The sequence below is a fragment of the Balaenoptera musculus genome, chromosome 12 (genome assembly GCF_009873245.2).
Source record: "Balaenoptera musculus isolate JJ_BM4_2016_0621 chromosome 12, mBalMus1.pri.v3, whole genome shotgun sequence".
Classification (NCBI taxonomy): domain Eukaryota; kingdom Metazoa; phylum Chordata; class Mammalia; order Artiodactyla; family Balaenopteridae; genus Balaenoptera; species Balaenoptera musculus.
In genome coordinates, this window is record NC_045796.1 from 13,143,577 (window position 1) to 13,163,075 (window position 19,499).

Consider the following 19,499-nt stretch of genomic DNA (forward strand, 5'->3'; position numbering starts at 1 on the left):
CAGGAGGTAGGTGTGGGCAGCTACCTACTACTCTGCTTGCCTCACTCTTTTGCCTTCCTATCATGAGCGAACAGGTTGGAATCCCTCCAAAGCCCACTCCATCCACATCGCATGGGTGGATCCCGAAAAGCAGTAGTGGTTTTCATTGCACTCCCCACATATTGGAATCTAAGGAGCTGTACATTTGTGTTGTGCCTACATTTCAGAATGTGGCTTGGCCTCTGTCTATGGGGATTCTGGGCCAGTGGGGGAACAGTACTCAGGAAAGGGGCTGAGTGGCTGAAGGTTTAGGTGGGACATGAGGTCCCCTAGCGATTCTAAAGAGGGAGCAAAAGGTCAGCATGAGATTTAGATGACCTTAGTCTGCAGAATCACTTGGCTATATATCTAGCATCTCTTTCTACATTATTCAGCTGAAATTTGATACCATTGTTTTACTAGAAGAGTCAAGGATAGCCGAATGTCATAAATTCCCATAGAGGTTTCTCTCATTTCTACTTCTGTCCTTCTACCTTGGGCAGAGTATTTTTCACATTAAATACTGAGCCTCAGAATGGAACTCTGGTGCAGTCAGGAATGGGGAAGGCGGGGCGGAGTGGTGACAGAGAGATGGAGAAGCAGCGTCCCAGGAAAACAGCACTGGTGACAGGTTGTGACACAGGTAAGATTGTGCATATGATCCCTTTGATAAGGCTTCTCACTCTTTTATGATAACCAGGTCCCAACAAATTCATGCAGTCACTTCCATGTGACCAACCAGGTCTCTCTGGGTGTAATGTCTCAGGCTTTCTGCATGGGCAGAACTGAATTATGTCTTTAGAGGTCCTAAACATGCAAAAGATAGTGGTTCCCCACCTTCCATATGTAAATTAAAATAGTGAAAATACTCAACACTAAAAAAAAGAAAGTCCAGTGAGCTTGAATTTTTCTCTTATGATTATATTGGTTCTTCCTTAGGAAATATTAAATATCAAATTCTTTCAATTTTCCCTCTGTCCTGGTGTTTTTAATACACTTGCTTTGATTTTCCTCTAAGAAGGGGCATGTCTAGATTCAGTGGGAAAGCTTGGCACTGCTCCAGCATCAGGCTGCACTAGGAAGAGTTTGAATGGAGCTCCAACTACTGCTTTCATTGTCTTGGAGCGTCTGTGTGTCCCTGCCAAAGCTGAGAGGCACTGGAGGCCTGGATATGAGGCCCAGATGGCTCAGAAACATTGGGCACTGTGGCTGGTCCAAGCCTTTCATACGCCACCAAGGAGCCTGTCACGAGGGAGAAGACAGAATTTATTTATTTATTTACATTTCATAATGTTTAATATGCATTATCTGCAATAACATTGTGACAGCTCCATGCCGTGGACTGACACACAATACTTAGAACAGATTGATCATATTCGGTCTTTAGGGAAATAATGAATGTTTTAAAATTGCCTAAATCTACCATTCTGAGCCGTCTCATTCCACTAGGAAAACACGGGGGTTTTTCCTCTCTTTAAACAAAAAATTAAATACCAAAATAACTACCCGTAAATAAATAATGTTATGACGATGACATTTAAAAATTCACAATAAGGCCAAAGCCCTCTTTCTGTTTGCATGCTGCTCAGCTCTGACCCGCAGAACCCTCTGGAAAGGTGAGTGGCTTTCTTCCGGAGGAACGTGGGTGGGCTGAGGCCTTGCAGGTCTCCTACTTCTCCTTCTCTCACCTTTGTTTCCTTTCCTCTCGCTTTTATTTTTTGTGGGAGAGAAGTCAGCCTTAGTACCGGATTCAGGTCTGAAAGGTGGAGGAGCATTTCCTGTTGCGAAGCTAGGTGTGTCCAGTGCTCACCCGGACGGAGGGCACCTGCTCCCAAGGCCCTGGTGTTAGCAGGCAGCTTCTGCCCCATCGCAGCCGCTGCTCCTGCCGTGAGGGGGGTGAACCGCAGCATTACCGGGCTGCCGGCTGGTGGGGCGATGCCGAGAGCTGGCGATGGTACCCAAAACAGCGATCGTGCCACGGAGAGATCCGTGACGTTTGTTTGAAACGGGTGTGTGATAAAAGATTGAATCTTTTCTTTTTTCCAAATGAAGAAGCAATAGTTCTGTCGTTTTAAACATACACACTTGTTTGACTTAGAGTGGAAAATTATGCCAGGGACAAAGTCAACACAAAGAAACAAACAACAAAAAGCAGCAAGAAAGAGAAATGGGTAAGTGCAGCTCTGCGAGCCTGGCAGCTCTTTCCGTCAGGGTTACAAGTGGCCCTCGGGTGTCCGTCTGTGTGTCTGTCGGTCCTACACGCGGAAATGGAGGTGGATGAAATTCATCAGCTAACTGCTCTAACGTGGAAAATTTGCAGATGTCAAGGGAGGAGACAGAATTTAAAAGAGAACTAAAGTTTCCCTTAGATCTGGACAAAGATTCAGTCTATCAATATCCCTTAGGATGGATACACAGACTTCATAAGGGAAAATATCTGTTCTCATAGACTTCTAGTTATTATGGTCTATTTTGGTTTTGCAAAAGACATCTACAATCAATTCCATGATACACACAGCGAACAAAGCTTTGTCAAGAGGCGGAGTACAGATTTGACCTACAGAAATGATCTAAGGTTCAGTCTGCCATCAAACTGCCCCTGGAAGTCCCATGATCCCCTAGGGGATGGGTGGGAAATAAAGAAGAGCTCAGAGGTCTTCTCTTTTCAACATGAAATTTAATTCAGATAGATAGTTCCTGCCATCTATTTTTGGTAAGTGGTTTAGCTACTATTCCCATTTCCTCTTCTCAAAGAGTGTTTTCCTTTGACTCTTGTCCTAAAAATGCATATGAATTTTTAAATGAGCTGCTCAGCCCAGCAGGTTCTGGAAGAGAACTGTCTGTACTTTTGCAGGACTGCTTGACTGCTCCTGCTATCTGGGTCAGAAGTTGGAGGGGAAGAAACCTGAGTCATGGTTGAATATCTTTTAACGAGCTGCTGTTTTGTGTGCATTTTATTTCACATAATGCGGCTTCTGGATGTATTATGTCCAGCCCTTTTAGTGCTGAGAATGTTCCCTGCCTCAGTCTGGGAGTTAGACGAAGGGGAAGGGATGGGTGGAGAAGAGGATGGGTAATTTGGGCACAACTGAAGTACCAGAGCCATTGTATCTGCTCTCATCATCTGAACATCCCAGAGAACTCCATGTCTTCCCTGCAGGTATAAAGTGGTTCAGAGAGGGTAGCCCGCCTCTCCTGCCTCTCAGACCAAAATTTGGACTGAATGTTGGCACATTGGAAAGGAGCACATTGCTGGCAGTGTTTACTTTAAAAGGGGACGACATTCCCCCGCCACCACTAGGCATGAAACAACTTCTCTGCTTTCGGGCTCCTGAAGGAATAACTCATTTCTCAGCACCTGGGTATGACCATGACCCTACTTCTAAGGTGGGTGTCTGGGAATTTCGGTGGATGGAGTTGGGTATGGGTGCTGCTTCCTGGTGATCTTTCAAAAATGCCAATCTAATCATCTGACTTAATAAAGTCTACATTTCTTCAATAACATCCAAGTCCTTTAAAATTTGGCTTTAGCCAAAGTTAAAGCTTCTTCCATCGTTCAGCTCTCAAACCCTATGACTCAGTCATAAGCCATTGCCAGCAGGCAACACTTTATATTAATCAAAATGTCTTTGACCGGGCTTCCCTGGTGGCGCAGTGGTTGAGAATCTGCCTGCCAATGCAGGGGACACGGGTTCGAGCCCTGGTCTGGGAAGATCCCACATGCCGCGGAACAACTAGGCCCGTGAGCCACAATTACTGAGCCTGCGCATCTGGAGCCTGTGCTCCGCAACAAGAGAGGCCACGACAGTGAGAGGCCCGCGCACCGCGATGAAGAATGGTCCCCGCTTGCCACAACTAGAGAAAGCCCTCGCACAGAAACGAAGACCCAACACAGCCATAAATAAATAAAAATAAAAATGTAAAAAAAAAAAAAAAAAAATTCTAAAGAAAAAAAAATGCCTTTGGCCTTTTCTGTAGAAATCAACAAGCTGTCTCAAAAATTTGTATGGGAACTTAAAGGACCAAGAATAGCAAAGTCAATCTTGAGGATGAAGAACAAAGGAGGCCATATGCTATTAGATAATCAAGAATCATTGTAAAGTTATGGTATCTAAAATAGACCAATGGGCCAGAGTAAACATAAACAGACCCACACATATAAAGTTACCTGAATTACAGCATAGGTATGCTGCAGTGCAGAGGGGAAATGGTCTTTTCAATCAGTGGTGGTGGACCACTTGGATGTCCATATGGAAACAACAATGAATACTGTGCCTACTGTGCCTTCTTCATTTAATACATATAAACAATTTTCAGATGGATTATAGACTGTGAAAGATAAAAGCATCTAGAATAAAACATAGAAGAATATCTTCTTCACTTTGTACTAGATAAAGACATCTTAAACAGGACATAAAAACCACTCTCACTGATAAATTAGACTATATTAAAATCTAGAACTTCCATTCACCCTAATATGCCTGTAAAAGAATAAAATGTCAAGCTGTAGAGTGGGAAAAGGTACTTCCATTATACATATCCAACAAAGGACTTGTAACCAGAGACTATAAAGAACAATTAGTCAACAGAAAATAACATACAACCCAATAAAGAACTGCAAAAACATACGGTCATTTCACAAAGGAGAATTTCCAAATGCCAATAAGGATCTTATAAGATGCTCAACATAATTACCATCAGAGGAAAGCAAATAAACCCATAATTAGATATCACTGGATATGGCTAAAATAGTTAAAAACTGACAAAATGAAACGTTGGCAAGGTTGTGTAGCACTGGAACTCTCTCACACGCTGCTCGAGGGAGAGTAAATTTGTGAAGTCACCTGAGAAAACCATTTGGTATTCATTTACCAAATAATTCCATCCCCAGGTACGTACCCAGGAGAAATGCATAATTAATATATGTGCACCAGAAGATATGTATATACTAGTATTGTTTATGATAGTCTCAGACTGGAAACAACCTGACTGTCCATCAATAAGTGAATGGATGAATAAATTGTGGTATATTCACACAAAGTATGAAGTCCCTTGGATGTCATGCAAAGGGATTGGACTTTAATTGTTAGGTAATAGAACACCATTCAGAGGTGTTGAGCAGAGAACAGAGTTGTGAATGAGGAGGTTGCATCTGGTCATGCTATGCAGAGAAGATGTTTGAACATATTGGGATTTCGACATAGGTTTTTCTTTTCAAAATGTTCAGGTTTACAACTCTTTTTTAATATATAATCTGGAATGATCCAATATTATTTTGAAATCGTTTTTTCTTACCATAAAGTGTTTTCATGTCAAGATTACTTCCACATTCAAAAAATCATACCTAACAAATTAAAGTATGCTTTAAATTTCACCCTGTTGAACTTCTTGTTTCTTGTAAAGAATTTCATTGCTTAAGATATTGAATTCATTTAAAAAAATAGACTAGAAGTGAATGAAGCTATGTTTATTTTCAACTATGGACTTTACAGCAGAGGATTTTTTTTTCTCTTTGTACAGTTTGGTTGGCAGTTCTAGCTGAAGGAGTCATGAAGTTAAGACTAAGGACACTTCAGTTCTAAAAATAGAAGTAATTCATGAAGAGAAAAAGCCCACTTCTTTCATTCATTTCTAAGTGCTTATTCAGTATCAAAGTCATCTGTTAGTCTGATTCTTAGGCTCTTTACGTACATTGGAACATTTACCTGGAGAATATTCTTTTTAAACAGGCCAGTTATTATGTGTGAATGAAAAAGACAAGAGGAAATTCTAGATTTCTATTATTATCAGTTTTTCTTTATTGGTCAAATATATCATCATACATTACATGCAAAAAAATCACAATATAGACCAAAATGTATATATATTCCGTCACAAGAGTAACACAATGCAAAAGTTTATGTTTTTACACACAACTATCTTAAACTGTCAGATAGGAATAATGTAAAATTAATTTAGTGACATGCTCACTGTTTGATGTACGTGTCAACATCTTGATCTGCATATGAGACCATTGTGATTTGACAGCTCATTCTTTTGAAAGCTACAGCTGATCATCCTATCCTACTCGGAAATGTGCATTAAATGATAGCTTAGTCTTTACTGCAAGTGAAAATATTTGTTTTTCAACAGTGAAAAGGACATTCTGATGGGACTAACACACTAATTAAAACCAAAACATAAACAAAAAGATAAAGAAAAACTACCAGACCATCAAAATGAAAAGAATGCTGTATATTTTTAAAACGTTCTCCTTGTGTGTTACCGTAACCAACAATATATTCATGTGTCTCTGTTTTCCTGGTGAGGGCACACAGGTGAAGTATAGATACCAGGCAATACTTTTGTCTTATTGTGGTGAAGACAGATATGGGGGGAAGATCTGAAAAATAAATACAGGAAGCATGTTGTAGTCATTGTTAAATTTATGGATTTCATAGTATGTTTCAAAAGATGTGGTTATGATTTCATTACTTGGATACAAAAATCTGTAAAACACGAACTATTCTACACTGTCTTTTTATGTTACTGGTTGGCATTTCTTCTACTTGCTCTTTAGATAATTAATTGCTGCAGGAAAACTGAATCCATAGGCAGAACAGCAGATCTGTTTCTTTCCTTTTGCTCCCAATAGTTTCAAGGAAAATGATCAATTCTGCTCTTCTCTCAGACCCTGGATGGGAGCCACTTGAATGAGATCCATGCATTGAGTTGATTGCTTGTGTTAGGTTTGACTTCTTAAAGCTATAGAAACAGGAAGTAACAATTCTGCTACCACTTCTATTGCTGGGGAGAAAAGCAGTTTGTGGGCAAGGACTTGTTTCAAAATATTTGAACTAAGTCAACTACAGAGAATCTCATTTAATGAAACATATTCCTTTACGATATTTTCCCCACAGAAACATTATGGTTACCTTTATAAACTAAATGTGTTTAGTTACCTGAATTTCAAATGTAACTGAAAACATACAGCACATCTTCTCTTTTCTAATGGAAATTACCTTTAGAAAGCAAAAATGTGCCAATAATGTTACAAAAAATTTAATGACGAGTGACAGAGCACCTAATATTGATTCACACTTTATTTAAACTTGTCTTTTTTCTCCATTTGATAGAGCAGATTTTTCAATTTCTTTTTCTTTTAAAGCGCCACTTGCACAATGGTTTCTTTTTTTCATTTAACAGAACAAAATGAAAACAAGGAACTTGTTATTTTAAGTTTCCAGAATTACATCAGTAGAAGAAAAGTTCAGAAAATGTTTTACGAAGGGAAGGATGAGTTAGTGGAAACTGGCATTTCTTCTTTAATTCCCATTAAACGAATGGGAATTTATATGCCAATATAAATATACAGGTAAGTTTATATCAATATATATATTCCCTTTATATATTCCACTTATATGAGATATATATTCACATTTAATGGGACATATAATGGAAAATATATATGCCAATATTTCTAATTTGTTTCTCATGAAATTAATGGGAATTTATATTCTGATATTCATAGAGCAGAAATTTTTTATGGTGGGAGTATTAAATTATAAACAGTAGCATTGAATTTTATGGATTCAGGATTTATGACCTTTCAAATTTTCATTGAAATTGATGGTTTGGGTGCAGACCATAGTATCATTTAAAGTTCAAATTAAGATTTAAATCGAGAATGTGTAGTTGAAAGCATTTTCTAATTTTCATTTTAAGTTTACAAGTAGTTTATTGAATCTAGACTTTCAAATAAGGAGCTACATTTTCAATAAATTTCATTTTATTGATTGCTTTCTATTTTGATTACAATTACCATATAATTTCCAAGGCTTCATTTTGCTATGGGGTGTGTGTGTATGTGTGCGTGTGTGTGTGTGTGTGTGTGTGTGTGTGTGTGGTGTGTGTGTGCCAATGATAGTTATTTTAAAGGTTATACTGTATAATGTAAAGTACCTGATTGATAACAGAAACTTCATCCAAACTAGCCATTTCAAAAATCACAGGGTTCTCTGATCCCCAAGAGGCTGCAGAGCTATTCCTAACAGTTAGGGAGTCACATGTTACCAAGCCATGAACTAAATAAATATGTTTGAGAATACGTAGAACTATCTTTCAAATGTATGTAGATATTCTTACAAGAAATAAAATACAATCTAAAAGTATGATTGATGTTTTAGTTTTTCCATTAGGCATTTTCTCAGACAGGAGCACTCAAACTCAAATAATATTTGTATGTGGATGTCTCCAATATTATATCATGTTGACATGAACTTCTTAGATTTCGAATACTTTAAAATACGGATGCAGGCTGAAACTATGCTCTTTTAACATAACAGAGTCAAATTGACTTAGTTTATAGATCCAACCTAACATTAATTTCCTATTATTTACAAAGATATCTGTGTGCTACGCAAAAACAGAGCTAGAGGAAACACTTCTGGTTCTCCAGTTTATGTCAGAGATAGCATGGCTGGTACAGGCATTCCACTCCCTTCTCCCTCAGCCCTGCGGGAAGTATAAGGCAGCCTTTTTTTTTTTTTTTTCTCATGGTGTCTTTAATTGCTCAGTGTTCACTTGTCTCAGTGAGAAACCAGCCAGTTAGAAAGCAACTAGCAAAATTGCTTCAAAGATCTTCAGGATCAATAAGAAAACTAACCAAATCGATCTCCCAATTTCCTACTGAAATTGGTATGTGAGATGGTTATGATAAGATTTAGTGCATTCTTGGAGAAGGAAGGATTTCATAATAAAAGTGAAAAAGGAATCATGTAATCAGGGTTTACTCCCCCGCCAACCCCCGCTAGTAAATGGATGGAGTTTATTAAAACAAACAAACAAACAAAATCACTGGTCAGTTTTTCATGTAAACCCAAGTTTTTCTTACTGTTGTTATTTTTCCCCAGTCCACATAGAAGTTATGTGATTGGTTCACAGGCAGCAAGGGGATCCTGAGAACATCTGCCAGGTTCTACTCTTTGCAATATTGAATTTGTAAATCCTGAAAATAATTTATTTGAACTTAATTTATATAGATGCAGGAGCTTGCATGGAAAGTACCCAGCTGGTAGGAGGTCTATTGGTTTTTCCATTCCCTTGAGAAATAAAGGCCCTGAATTTCCATAAAGCAAATTAGTTAATACAGCAGTGATCGGTAGCAGCTTCCAGCTGAGTCAGAGTGCTAGGTGAGCCTGGGGGCAGATGGGAACAAATTGTCTCACAGCCAAAGAGAGTAACAGGAAGACATTGTTATTTTTCTGTTTCTGAATGGACCCCTGCGGAGGCCCCGAGCAGTCGATGGGAATCAGGTTTACCACCTGCAGAGATGCAGAAGAGATTCAGAAGATGGCTTTCCTGTGCTAGATAGGATATTGGAGATTGAATTCTGACTAGTTCTAAAATCAAAATTATGTAGAGGAGGGGGCCATTGTTTGGTGAAATGAATGTAGGTGGCCCCTCCATGATGTCAAGCCATCAGCAAAGGTAGTCTCAATTTTCCACTTTATTCCAGTGATGCTGACATCCTACACTGGTCACTGCATAGGGAAATCCATTCAGTAGAGAGAATAGAGAAGTATGTATCTGTGTGGTGACAAACATTCCAGAGAGACCTGACAAATCTTGAACAGCAGCAGCAAGAACCCCCGAACCATCTAGCTAACCAGCCAACTAACAAAAAAGTCTCCAAGGGTCAACAAATGAGGAACAGGCATTCTGAAACACCTAACTGACCATTTTATTCAAATTCACTTTATAAATGGGAACTCTTCTCTTTTGGAAGTCTCTGGTTGTCAGAAAGCTTAGACAATAATGTGCACGTGGTCAGGCATCAGAGCATGATATCTCGACCACAGCAAGAGAAAAGTCACACATACTATGCTGCCAGGAAAACTATAGAATTTGATACTGCATTTCAGTATTATGTGCTATAGTGGAAACTTCATGCAAATTGCATTTTTTTATTTGGGAAAAGTAAGAGCTCTAATCTGTCACTCAAAAACTGGGGGGATCCATGGGTTTACCTGTGATTGGAGATCCTTTGAGGTCTTAATGAAGACCTTCTGCTTGTAACTAGGCTTTCTTAATCAGAACTGGAAGCCAAATCTACCCAGGCGTTTCTTGCAGCCCAGAAAAGCCACGATCTCTAGGCTTGGTTGTTTGGGTGTCATGGCAGTGTGCGGTGGTGACATTATGGCCACAACCGGATATGGAATATGAAAAGTATCTCTGCAACCCAAAAGCTCCATCTAGGAGCTTCCCTCCATCTCTGAGGGAACCAGAGAAAGGAGCGCCTAGGAGACGTATGGATTTCGCAAATATCATGTAGGGTTGGAACGCTTCTGCCCTCCTAGAAATGGGAAAAAAAATAATTGTTGTTCTTCCCAGAGATTTATCTGCTTTGTCCTCCACTGAAGATGGTGAAATCACAATCATCAGGTCACACAAATGTAATCTCCTCTCCCTTTTCTCTGGTATTCATTAATTAAAATATTTTTACTGTGTTAAATTTATGAAGCTCAGTCATGTTGTCCAGTGTATGTGAGTATGCTCAGTTTCACCCAGATTCTTAGGAAAAGAGTTGTCTCCTTTTTTCTCTCCTATCCCCTTCTTATATCTCCCTCAGCTTGGACTACTTCTCCTCTCATTTCCATTTGGTGTTTCATAATCCTGTTGATTCATTGACAAATTTCTAACATTAGTGGGTAATGCTAATCAAATAAGACATTTATGTATTTTAAGTAAAACAACAAAAATTTTTTTAAAGAGATTTGACAGCAAATATGATAGCCTGTTCTCAAGATTTAGGTTCTTTTAAAAATCAAATTGCAAGGTAAGAAGAAGGAACGTGCAGGTAATGTTTAAAACCACCTTGTCTCAGGAGATTTTTTGCTGCTAAACATTCTTATTACAGGGCATGTGACAATACTAAGGTGAATTTTCCTCACTGTCTCCAAAAGGACCCCTGTGTTCCTTCTCCAAAACCATTAAACAAATATGCATTTTTCTTTATAGACAACGTAAGTCTATAAAGACTTGTTAAGAATGGGATACTATTAGTTCGAACATAAGTAATAGCCACCCCCTTTTTTGATTGCACTGATCTAGACTTCATGCACATGACTGTGGGGTGAAAAGCAAAGTATATTTGATTCATGAGGTAGATTTGAGTGACAGCAAATCATTAGAAGTGCAATCATTGAGATGTACAGACAGAGGCAAATTTAGTTACTGTGAAAACTGTATCTCCTTTCATAAGATATATACTTGTAAGTCATGTGTCAAGAACCATTCTTTCAAAGCCAAAACTGAAGAAGACATACTATCTGAAAAATATAAACACATTTATGCTTCCATTGAAAAACTGGGAGCTGCTATGATTAACAATGGGAAATTTTTACACTAACATAGGGCTGTTTGTGCTATTGCCACAAGTGCAGAGGTTTTCCAGAAACACAGAGCTGTAAAACTATCTAGTGTAGCTACCTGCACTCATATGTGGTTTCAGTAGGTCTTGCTTCCGGTTTGATAGATTCTATAGCAGCGGTCCCCAACTTTTTGGCACCAGGGACCGGTTTTGTGGAAGACAATTTTTCCACAGACCGGGGTGGGGGGAAGGGATGGTTTCAGGATGATTCAAGCTCATTACATTTATTGTGCACTTTATTTCTATTATTATTACATTGTAATATATAATGAAATAATTATACAACTCACCATAATGCAGAATCAGTGGGAGCCCTGAGCTTGTTTTCCTGCAACTAACAACAGTGGTCTTAAGTATAATCTGGATGCCGTGTTCTGTGACTATGAATCCTGAAGCGTCTCACACCAGGGAAAATACAGTGGTTAAGCCAAGACATTGATGAAGATTCATGCTTGTTCCCATCCCCTCCCTAACCCAAGCAATATGGCTCTTGAAAAAAGAATTATGTTGAGAATCTAGGCAAGAATTTTGTTGCTTCTATAATGGCAGTAAGGATTCTTAAAGACACTCATTTCCTGTTGATGGATAGCCTATGAAGAGGATAGTGTTTTTGATTATGACCAACTTCTGGAGTTGCACAGCCATAGCAGAGACATATGTGGTCAGTAAAGAAGCCAAGAAGCTGAGGCTACCATGTCCTATCCTAAGTCTGCTCTGGCTAGAACACTGCAGAGCTTGGAAAACCCCAAGGGATAATATCACCTCCTGCAGTATTCATGGCTGAAGCTGGAAAAGTCACCTGTGGGCCACCTCATCTTGGTAATTGCCAGTAGACAGAGAATAGGTCTGTATAAATGGATTACTTCCATTAAATGAGATGTAGCAGACATCTTATCATTTCCATGCATTTTGAATAAAACATTTAGTCCAAGCTTTATCAAGAGGATCTTGTTTTCACTTTTGAACATATAAATATACTTGACTTACATAATAAAGGCCATATATGTCAAACCCACAGCAAACATCATTCTCAATGTTGAAAAACTGAAAGCATTTCCTCTAAGATCAGGAACAAGACAAGGATGTCCACTCTCACCACTATTATTCAACATAGTTTTGGAAGTCCTAGGCCATGGCAATCAGAGAAGAAAAAGAAATAAATGGAATACAAATTGGAAAAGAAGAAGTAAAACTGTCACTGTTTGCAGATGACATGATACTATACATAGAGAATCCTAAAGATGCCACCAGAAAACTACTAGAGCGAAGCAATGAATTTGGTAAAGTTGCAGGATACAAAATTAATGCACAGAAATCTCTTGCATTCCTATACACTAATGATGAAATATCTGAAAGAGAAATTAAGGAAACACTCCCATTTACCATTGCAACAAAAGGAATAAAATACCTAGGAATAAACCTACCTAGGGAGACAAAAGACCTGTATGCAGAAAACTATAAGACACTGTTGAAAGAAATTAAAGATGATACCAACAGATGGAGAGATATACCATGTTCTTGGATTGGAAGAATCAATATTGTGAAAATGACTATACTACCCAAAGCAATCTACAGATTCAATGCAATCCCTATCAAATTACCAATGCATTTTTTATGGAACTAGAACAAAAAAATCTTAAAATTTATATGGAGACACAAAAGACCCCGAATAGCCAAAGCAGTCTTGAGGGAAAAAAACGGAGCTGGAGGAATCAGATTCCCTGACATCAGACTATACAACAAAGCTACAGTAATCAAGACAATATGGTACTGGCACAAAAATAGAAATATAGATCAATGGAACAGGATAGAAAGCCCAGAGATAAACCCACCCACCTATGGTCAACTAATCTATGACAAAGGAAGCAAGGATATACAATGGAGAAAAGACAGTCTCTTCAATAAGTGGTGCTGAGAAAACTGGACAGCTACATGTAAAAGAATGAAATTAGAACACTCCCTAACACCATACACAAAAATAAACTCAAAATGGATTAAAGACCCTAATGTAAGACTGGACACTATAAAACTCTTAGAGGAAAACATAGGAAGAACAGTCTTTGACATAAATCACAGCAAGATATTTTTTGATCCACCTTCTAGAGTAATGGAAATAAAAACACAAATAAACAAATGGGACCTAATGAAACTTCAAAGCTTTTGCACAACAAAGGAAACCATAAACAAGATGAAAAGACAACCCTCAGAATGGGAGAAAATATTTGCAAATGAATCAACAGACAACGGATTAATCTCCAAAATATATAAACAGCTCATGCAGCTCAATATTAAAAAAAAACAACCCAATCGAAAAATGGGCAGAAGACCTAAATAGACATTTCTCCAAAGAAGACATACAGATGGCCAAGAAGCACATGAAAAGCTGCTCAACATCACTAATTATTAGAGAAATGTAAATCAAAACTACAATGAGGTATCACCTCACACCAGTTAGAATGGACATCATCAAAAAAATCTACAAACAACAAATGCTGGAGAGGGTGTGGAGAAAAGGGAACCCTCTTGCACTGTTGGTGGGAATGTAAATTGATACAGCCACTATGGAGAATCGTATGGAGGTTCCTTCAAAAACTAAAAATAGAATTACTGTATGATCCAGCAATCCCACTACCGGGCATGCACTCAGAGAAAACCATAATTCAAAAAGACACATGCACCCCAATGTTCACTGCAGCACTATTCACAATAGCCAGGTCATGGAAGCAACCTAAATGCCCATTGACAGACGAATGGATAAAGAAGATGTGGTACATATATACAATGGAATGTTACTCAGCCATAAAAAGAACGAAATTGTGTCATTTTTTGAGACGTGGATGGATCTAGAGACTGTCATACTGAGTTAAGTAAGTCAGAAAGAGAAAAACAAACACCGTATATTAACGCATATATGTGGAACCTAGAAAAATGGTACAGATGAACCAGTTTGCAGGGCAGAAATTGAGACACAGATGTAGAGAACAAACGTATGGACACCAAGGTGGGAAAGCGGCCGGGGGGGTGGTGGTGGGATGAATTGGGTGATTGGGATTGACATGTGTACACTGAAGTGTATAAAATTGATGACTAATAAGAACCTGCTGTATAAAAAGGTAAATAAAACAAAATTAAAAAAAATATATACTTGACTTAAGTAAGGACTTTGAAAGCTTTGGGGTCTTTGTAATAAATGTGGTCAGAGAGAATCTTTTCAGAGGTACTTTCTTTGTACCTTAGTTACATTTCTCTACTAGGTTTTGAATCTGTGCTTCTGAATTTCAACTTTTGCCTGGATCTTGAGACATAAAGGGCCGCTGTGATAACGCTGAAAACAGAACTTTATTAGCATCTTTTTTGGGGGGTAATATTAAATAAGCTAAGTGTGCTTTTTCAATAATGAAATTTGCAAGTGAATGGATATCAGTTTTAGCAAAACATGTCATATTATCTAAGGAAATGAATATCCTCTTACCAACTCAAAGCTGTTTTTTCGATGATCTTATTTTAAAACTGCCAACTGTCTATTTCAATGTTGAGAAGTATTTCAAGTGGCCAAATTAAGAGTCTTGTTCTTCTGATGGCACAGTTGGGATGCTATTCTATCACAGGAAATTCTGCTTGAGGTGCTTCCTGTTTTCTCAAAAGACGTCCCTCTCAGGGTTTTGTGCCAAAGGTGATTAGAGGTGATTCCCAATGAATTCACCAAGTTACTCTCTCTCTCTCTTTTTTCTTTTTTTTTGACATAGTTTATTTTATTTTATTTATTTATTTATTTATTTATTTATTTATTTATTTATTTATGGCTGTGTTGGGTCTTCGTTTCTGTGCGAGGGCTTTCTCTAGTTGCAGCAAGCGGGGGCCACTCTCCATCGCGGTGCGTGGCCTCTCACTATCGCGGCCTCTCTTGTTGCGGAGCACAGACTCCAGACGTGCAGGCTCAGCAATTGTGGCTCACGGGCCTAGTTGCTCCGCGGCATGTGGGATCCTTCCAGACCAGGGCTCGAAACCGTGTCCCCTGCATTGGCAGGCGGATTCCTAACCACTGCGCCACCAGGGAAGCCCTGGATAGATTTCATTTATAATTTTCACTCCACATAGGGAGCATTTGCTACATGGTAGGTCTAGATTTTTATATACATTACCTCACTTGATCCTGACCATAACCCCATAAGGGTGCTACCATAGGCCCTACTTTTAAGAGAAGGCTGAAGGTAAAAGAGCTGAAATACGGTGCTCAAAGCCAGAAAGCCAAAAAATGCCACAATATGTTTTCAGACATGGATCTTGATGACCTTGAAACTCAACCTTTTAGCTTCTCTGCTAAACTCTTTTATTTGATATCATCAGATTGCTAGGGTGGATCCAGAATATTACAGCAAAAGTTTAAAACAAACGTGTGATCAAATCCCCTTCCGAGGACCCCCTCCCCTGAGTAGGGGTATTGGCAGTAAAGTCCTGGTGACTCACTTTTGCTCCAGCTGAGTCTCACCTCCCTCCAGGGAGAGAAGGATGCCAGAGCAAAATAACAGAGAAGGTAGAGACCAAAGAGGAAAGGCCACTATGTACTAGAGATGAGAAATTCCACAGCAAGAAATCAGGTGAAGAAGCAAAACTTCCACTTTGTATCTAGAGTCAGCATTACTGAAATGCCAAATGAGGAAGAAATTCCATGCATAAGGACAAGGGTGAAATAAAAGAATAAAAGAACAAAGAACAAAGCAGAACATTACATTTTCTTAATCTTGATTTCATAAGAAGCTTTAGCTCAGCCAACTGCGTCCGGGCTGTTACTTCTCTATTTGCCACGGAATTGCAATGTAGTTCCAGCAAATTTATGATAAAAAGGAGTAGTTATATGTACATGTATAACTGATTCACTTTGCTGTACACCTGAAACTAACACAACATTATAAATCAACTATATGTCAATAAAAATTAAAAAAAAAAGAACAGGAGAAATGTTTCCATGAAAATAAAAAAAAGATTTTGAATGAAAAATATAAAAAACACACTACTGTGTTATTCACTTTAGAATGTCTTAACTAAGAGCTGGTCATTAGGCGGAAGTAATGATTATTGAGAAACAGCCTTATGAGCAGAAAGCTGTACTATGTAATCCCTTGAGAAAACTCATGTTATTATGGCCCATTAAAAATAAGAACTTTCCTCCCCAATGACTTATATACAAATATTTCATTCTCCCTTATTGTGCTTCATTTGAATCACCCCTTTTACTTGTGGAAGCTCTAGTAGTGTATATATGTATATTATGTATATAATGTATATAAACAAATGCATTTACTTGACTTTCTAAATCTTTTCACGGTCCTGGTTTTAATTATTTTGCTCAGGAAATGTAAAAAATTAAAAAATAATGCATATCCATTCTGGGACATTATATTTGAGAAATGGAGATTATTAGAGGCAAATATAAGACTTCATCAGAAGGAAACACTAAAACACTTATCCTGTGTTTTGTTTTGTTTTTCTCATCCAACAGAGATGTGGGCTGGATCCACATAACTACAGCCTATAGGATCTGAGACAGTAAATTCATTTATTCCAATCCATGACAGCTGTCTTCCTGAAACATCGCCCTTGGATATCCGGTGCATATTTGTGCCTTGTTAGATTGAAGAATGAATGCAGATTGTAAGGTTGAGACTACTGGCAGATTGTAGACTCAGGAATGTTCTTATAAGGGAAGCTGGCACCCTGTTCTCTACTGTGTCTTCAAAGAAAACTACAGTGTACTTGATTCATTTAATCAATGCAGACAAAAGTTCAAAGTGGAGAGCTTTAGGGCATGGGTCATCTAATTTGATTGTTTATATAGATCAAATAAAATGGGTGATTGCCAAATCTCTAACTGTATTTCATGCCAAAGCAAACCAAAGAGAAGAATTGTCTTAGAGAAACTACTTAGAGGACTGACATTTTACAAAGGAAACCTTGACATTTAGCAAAGATCAAAAAGACCAACATATTGGTGATGACATTATAGAAACATAATATTAGAAAAATATTCTTGGGTCATTGTTAATATTTCATGTCCAGGTAACTACAGAGGAGTGAAAAGTAGATCACCCATTTTTCTCCATGGTCATTTGAATCTTTCTATTTTGAGATTAAGCTGACTGGATCCATATTTTTTAAAAAAGTTTAAACTGTTCTGAAAATCAATAAAAAACATCTGTCATTTTATCTTGCTGATTCAAAAGGCATAAGTATTATGAGCAGAGTTTTAAAAAAAGAAAATATGATGTAAAGGGAGCATGTAGTAAGGAGAAATTATTGAGAAATAAAGAGTACACTTTAGTGCTTGACTTCCTGCAGGGATAAAGTGATGAGCTCATCGACCCACTATTACCTTTTCGAACACTTGGATGGGAGCAAAGAAACTGCACAGTTAAAACTGGGGAGCAAACCACTGAAAGCCTAAGAGTGGAAAATCTCCTATTATGACTCTCAGGAAGTACTGGCAGTGCACAAAAATCAACCTTTCTGCAGCCCACACGTTACTGGGTTTCAGATTACCTTTCATGTTAATTTCTTCCCTTGCAATAATGGAGCTAGGTAAGAGATGTTAGTTTTTTAAAAAATGCAAAACAAGACATGAAGGTGGAAGTTATGTCTTAACTGAAGATAATTTTAAGGTTAACATTAAAGGTCAAAATAGAGCAAAGTATTCTCTTACAGAAGACTGGAAAGTCTTGGAATTCCACATCAGTTGCTTTGATCAGAGGTAGCATTTACTTTACATGTTACTACGGTGAATGTAACAATTAATGGTTTTTCTTTGATGAGACTATAAATGTTCGCTTGAAAACAATATTACCTACAGAAGGGCCATCTTCGATGGTAACCTCAATGCACATACCACAGCACGTTTCGGTCCCTTTGGGCATCTTCCTTGTGATTATGTACACAAGCAAACTCAGTGTGGTTTGGTTCTTTCCTTCCTAGTGCTTGATTTAGTTTGGTTGTCCCTCTCATGTGCAGAATGGAGTGGCCAGAGAGGAAAGAGTTTTGATGACTCAGAGCAGGCACTTCCCTAGGAAACCAGAGCTTTCCAACATTCTTGCAGTGACCTGCTTCCACATAGTTGGTGGCTTCTAAGCTCAGTGAGGGTCTGAATGGCATGAGACCCAGTTAAGGTAGTGGAGCGGTTTCTGCTTCCAGATTTTCTAGCTGAAAGACGAGAAAGAGCAAAGACAGTGAATGTTTCAGATAGGGTTGCAGTGCACATTTATTGGGCATCTTCTTTGTGTCAGAATTATATTGAGAACTTTCATGTATACTTTCACCTGCAACTCTCAGAGTTTTTCCTAAATATCAAGATGTTATTTAATCTCCTGGGTCATTATGAATATGCTATTGCATTTGTACACACTAATGAATAGGAATTAAACACTAGTCATGAAAGAGATGTTATTGATGGGTTCTTGAAAAAATATATTTTAACCCAAGCTCTGTTTCCCTCTGTCCTTGACTCTCTTCCCTCCTTGTCTTCAAATTATTCATGATTTGACCAAACTTTCAAAAGAAAAGCAACACCTCTTTTTGTAGTACTGTTTACGTTCTTTATTTCTAGGTGAAGAAAATTTATATTTCACCCAATTCTCCAAATCAGCGGATTCTTTTTTCTGAAGCAACTGATTTGAAGTTCAGAGATTTCCCCATCCCCACCTCCACTGTAAAGCTAGCGTATCTGTTGAGCAAAAATGGGACATTTGTTCACACACAAAATTATGGCTTGATATTTTCAAATAAGGGAGAAGGATTATGGACATGAAACAAGTTTGATAATGAACAGATAATTGCTGTGTCCTGGTTGTTAAAATTTTTGTTGAGAAAAAAGGAGGTGTTTGTATAGTAAGTGCAAAGGGATGAGAATTGTTTTCCTTTAACTTTATTTTGGTAAGTTTCAAACTTCAGGAAAAGTGTGAGAATTAGAATGGTACAAAGAACACGTGTGTACCCTTTACCCAGATTCACCTACTGTTAAGATTGTACCCCTTTCATCATACCATTTGCTTTCTCTTCTTTTTTTTTCTCCTTCCAGACACAA

The 19,499-nt window shown here is 38.2% G+C and overlaps 1 protein-coding gene across 2 annotated transcripts in view; it reads right to left on the minus strand.

Annotated features, from left to right (window-relative positions):
• The window catches only part of OPRM1 (opioid receptor mu 1), a 168,215-nt gene that overhangs the window by 97,107 nt on the left and 51,609 nt on the right, over positions 1-19,499 (minus strand). Inside the window, exon 4 of one of the 2 annotated variants that reach the window (XM_036872213.1) lies at positions 18,141-18,619. The exons of the other annotated variant lie outside the window; for it this stretch is intronic. Coding sequence (XP_036728108.1) covers positions 18,581-18,619 — 39 coding nt within the window. The 3' untranslated portion in view covers positions 18,141-18,580. Of the gene's footprint in view, positions 1-18,140; positions 18,620-19,499 lie in introns of those variants that run through there. 2 annotated transcript variants of the gene reach the window in all.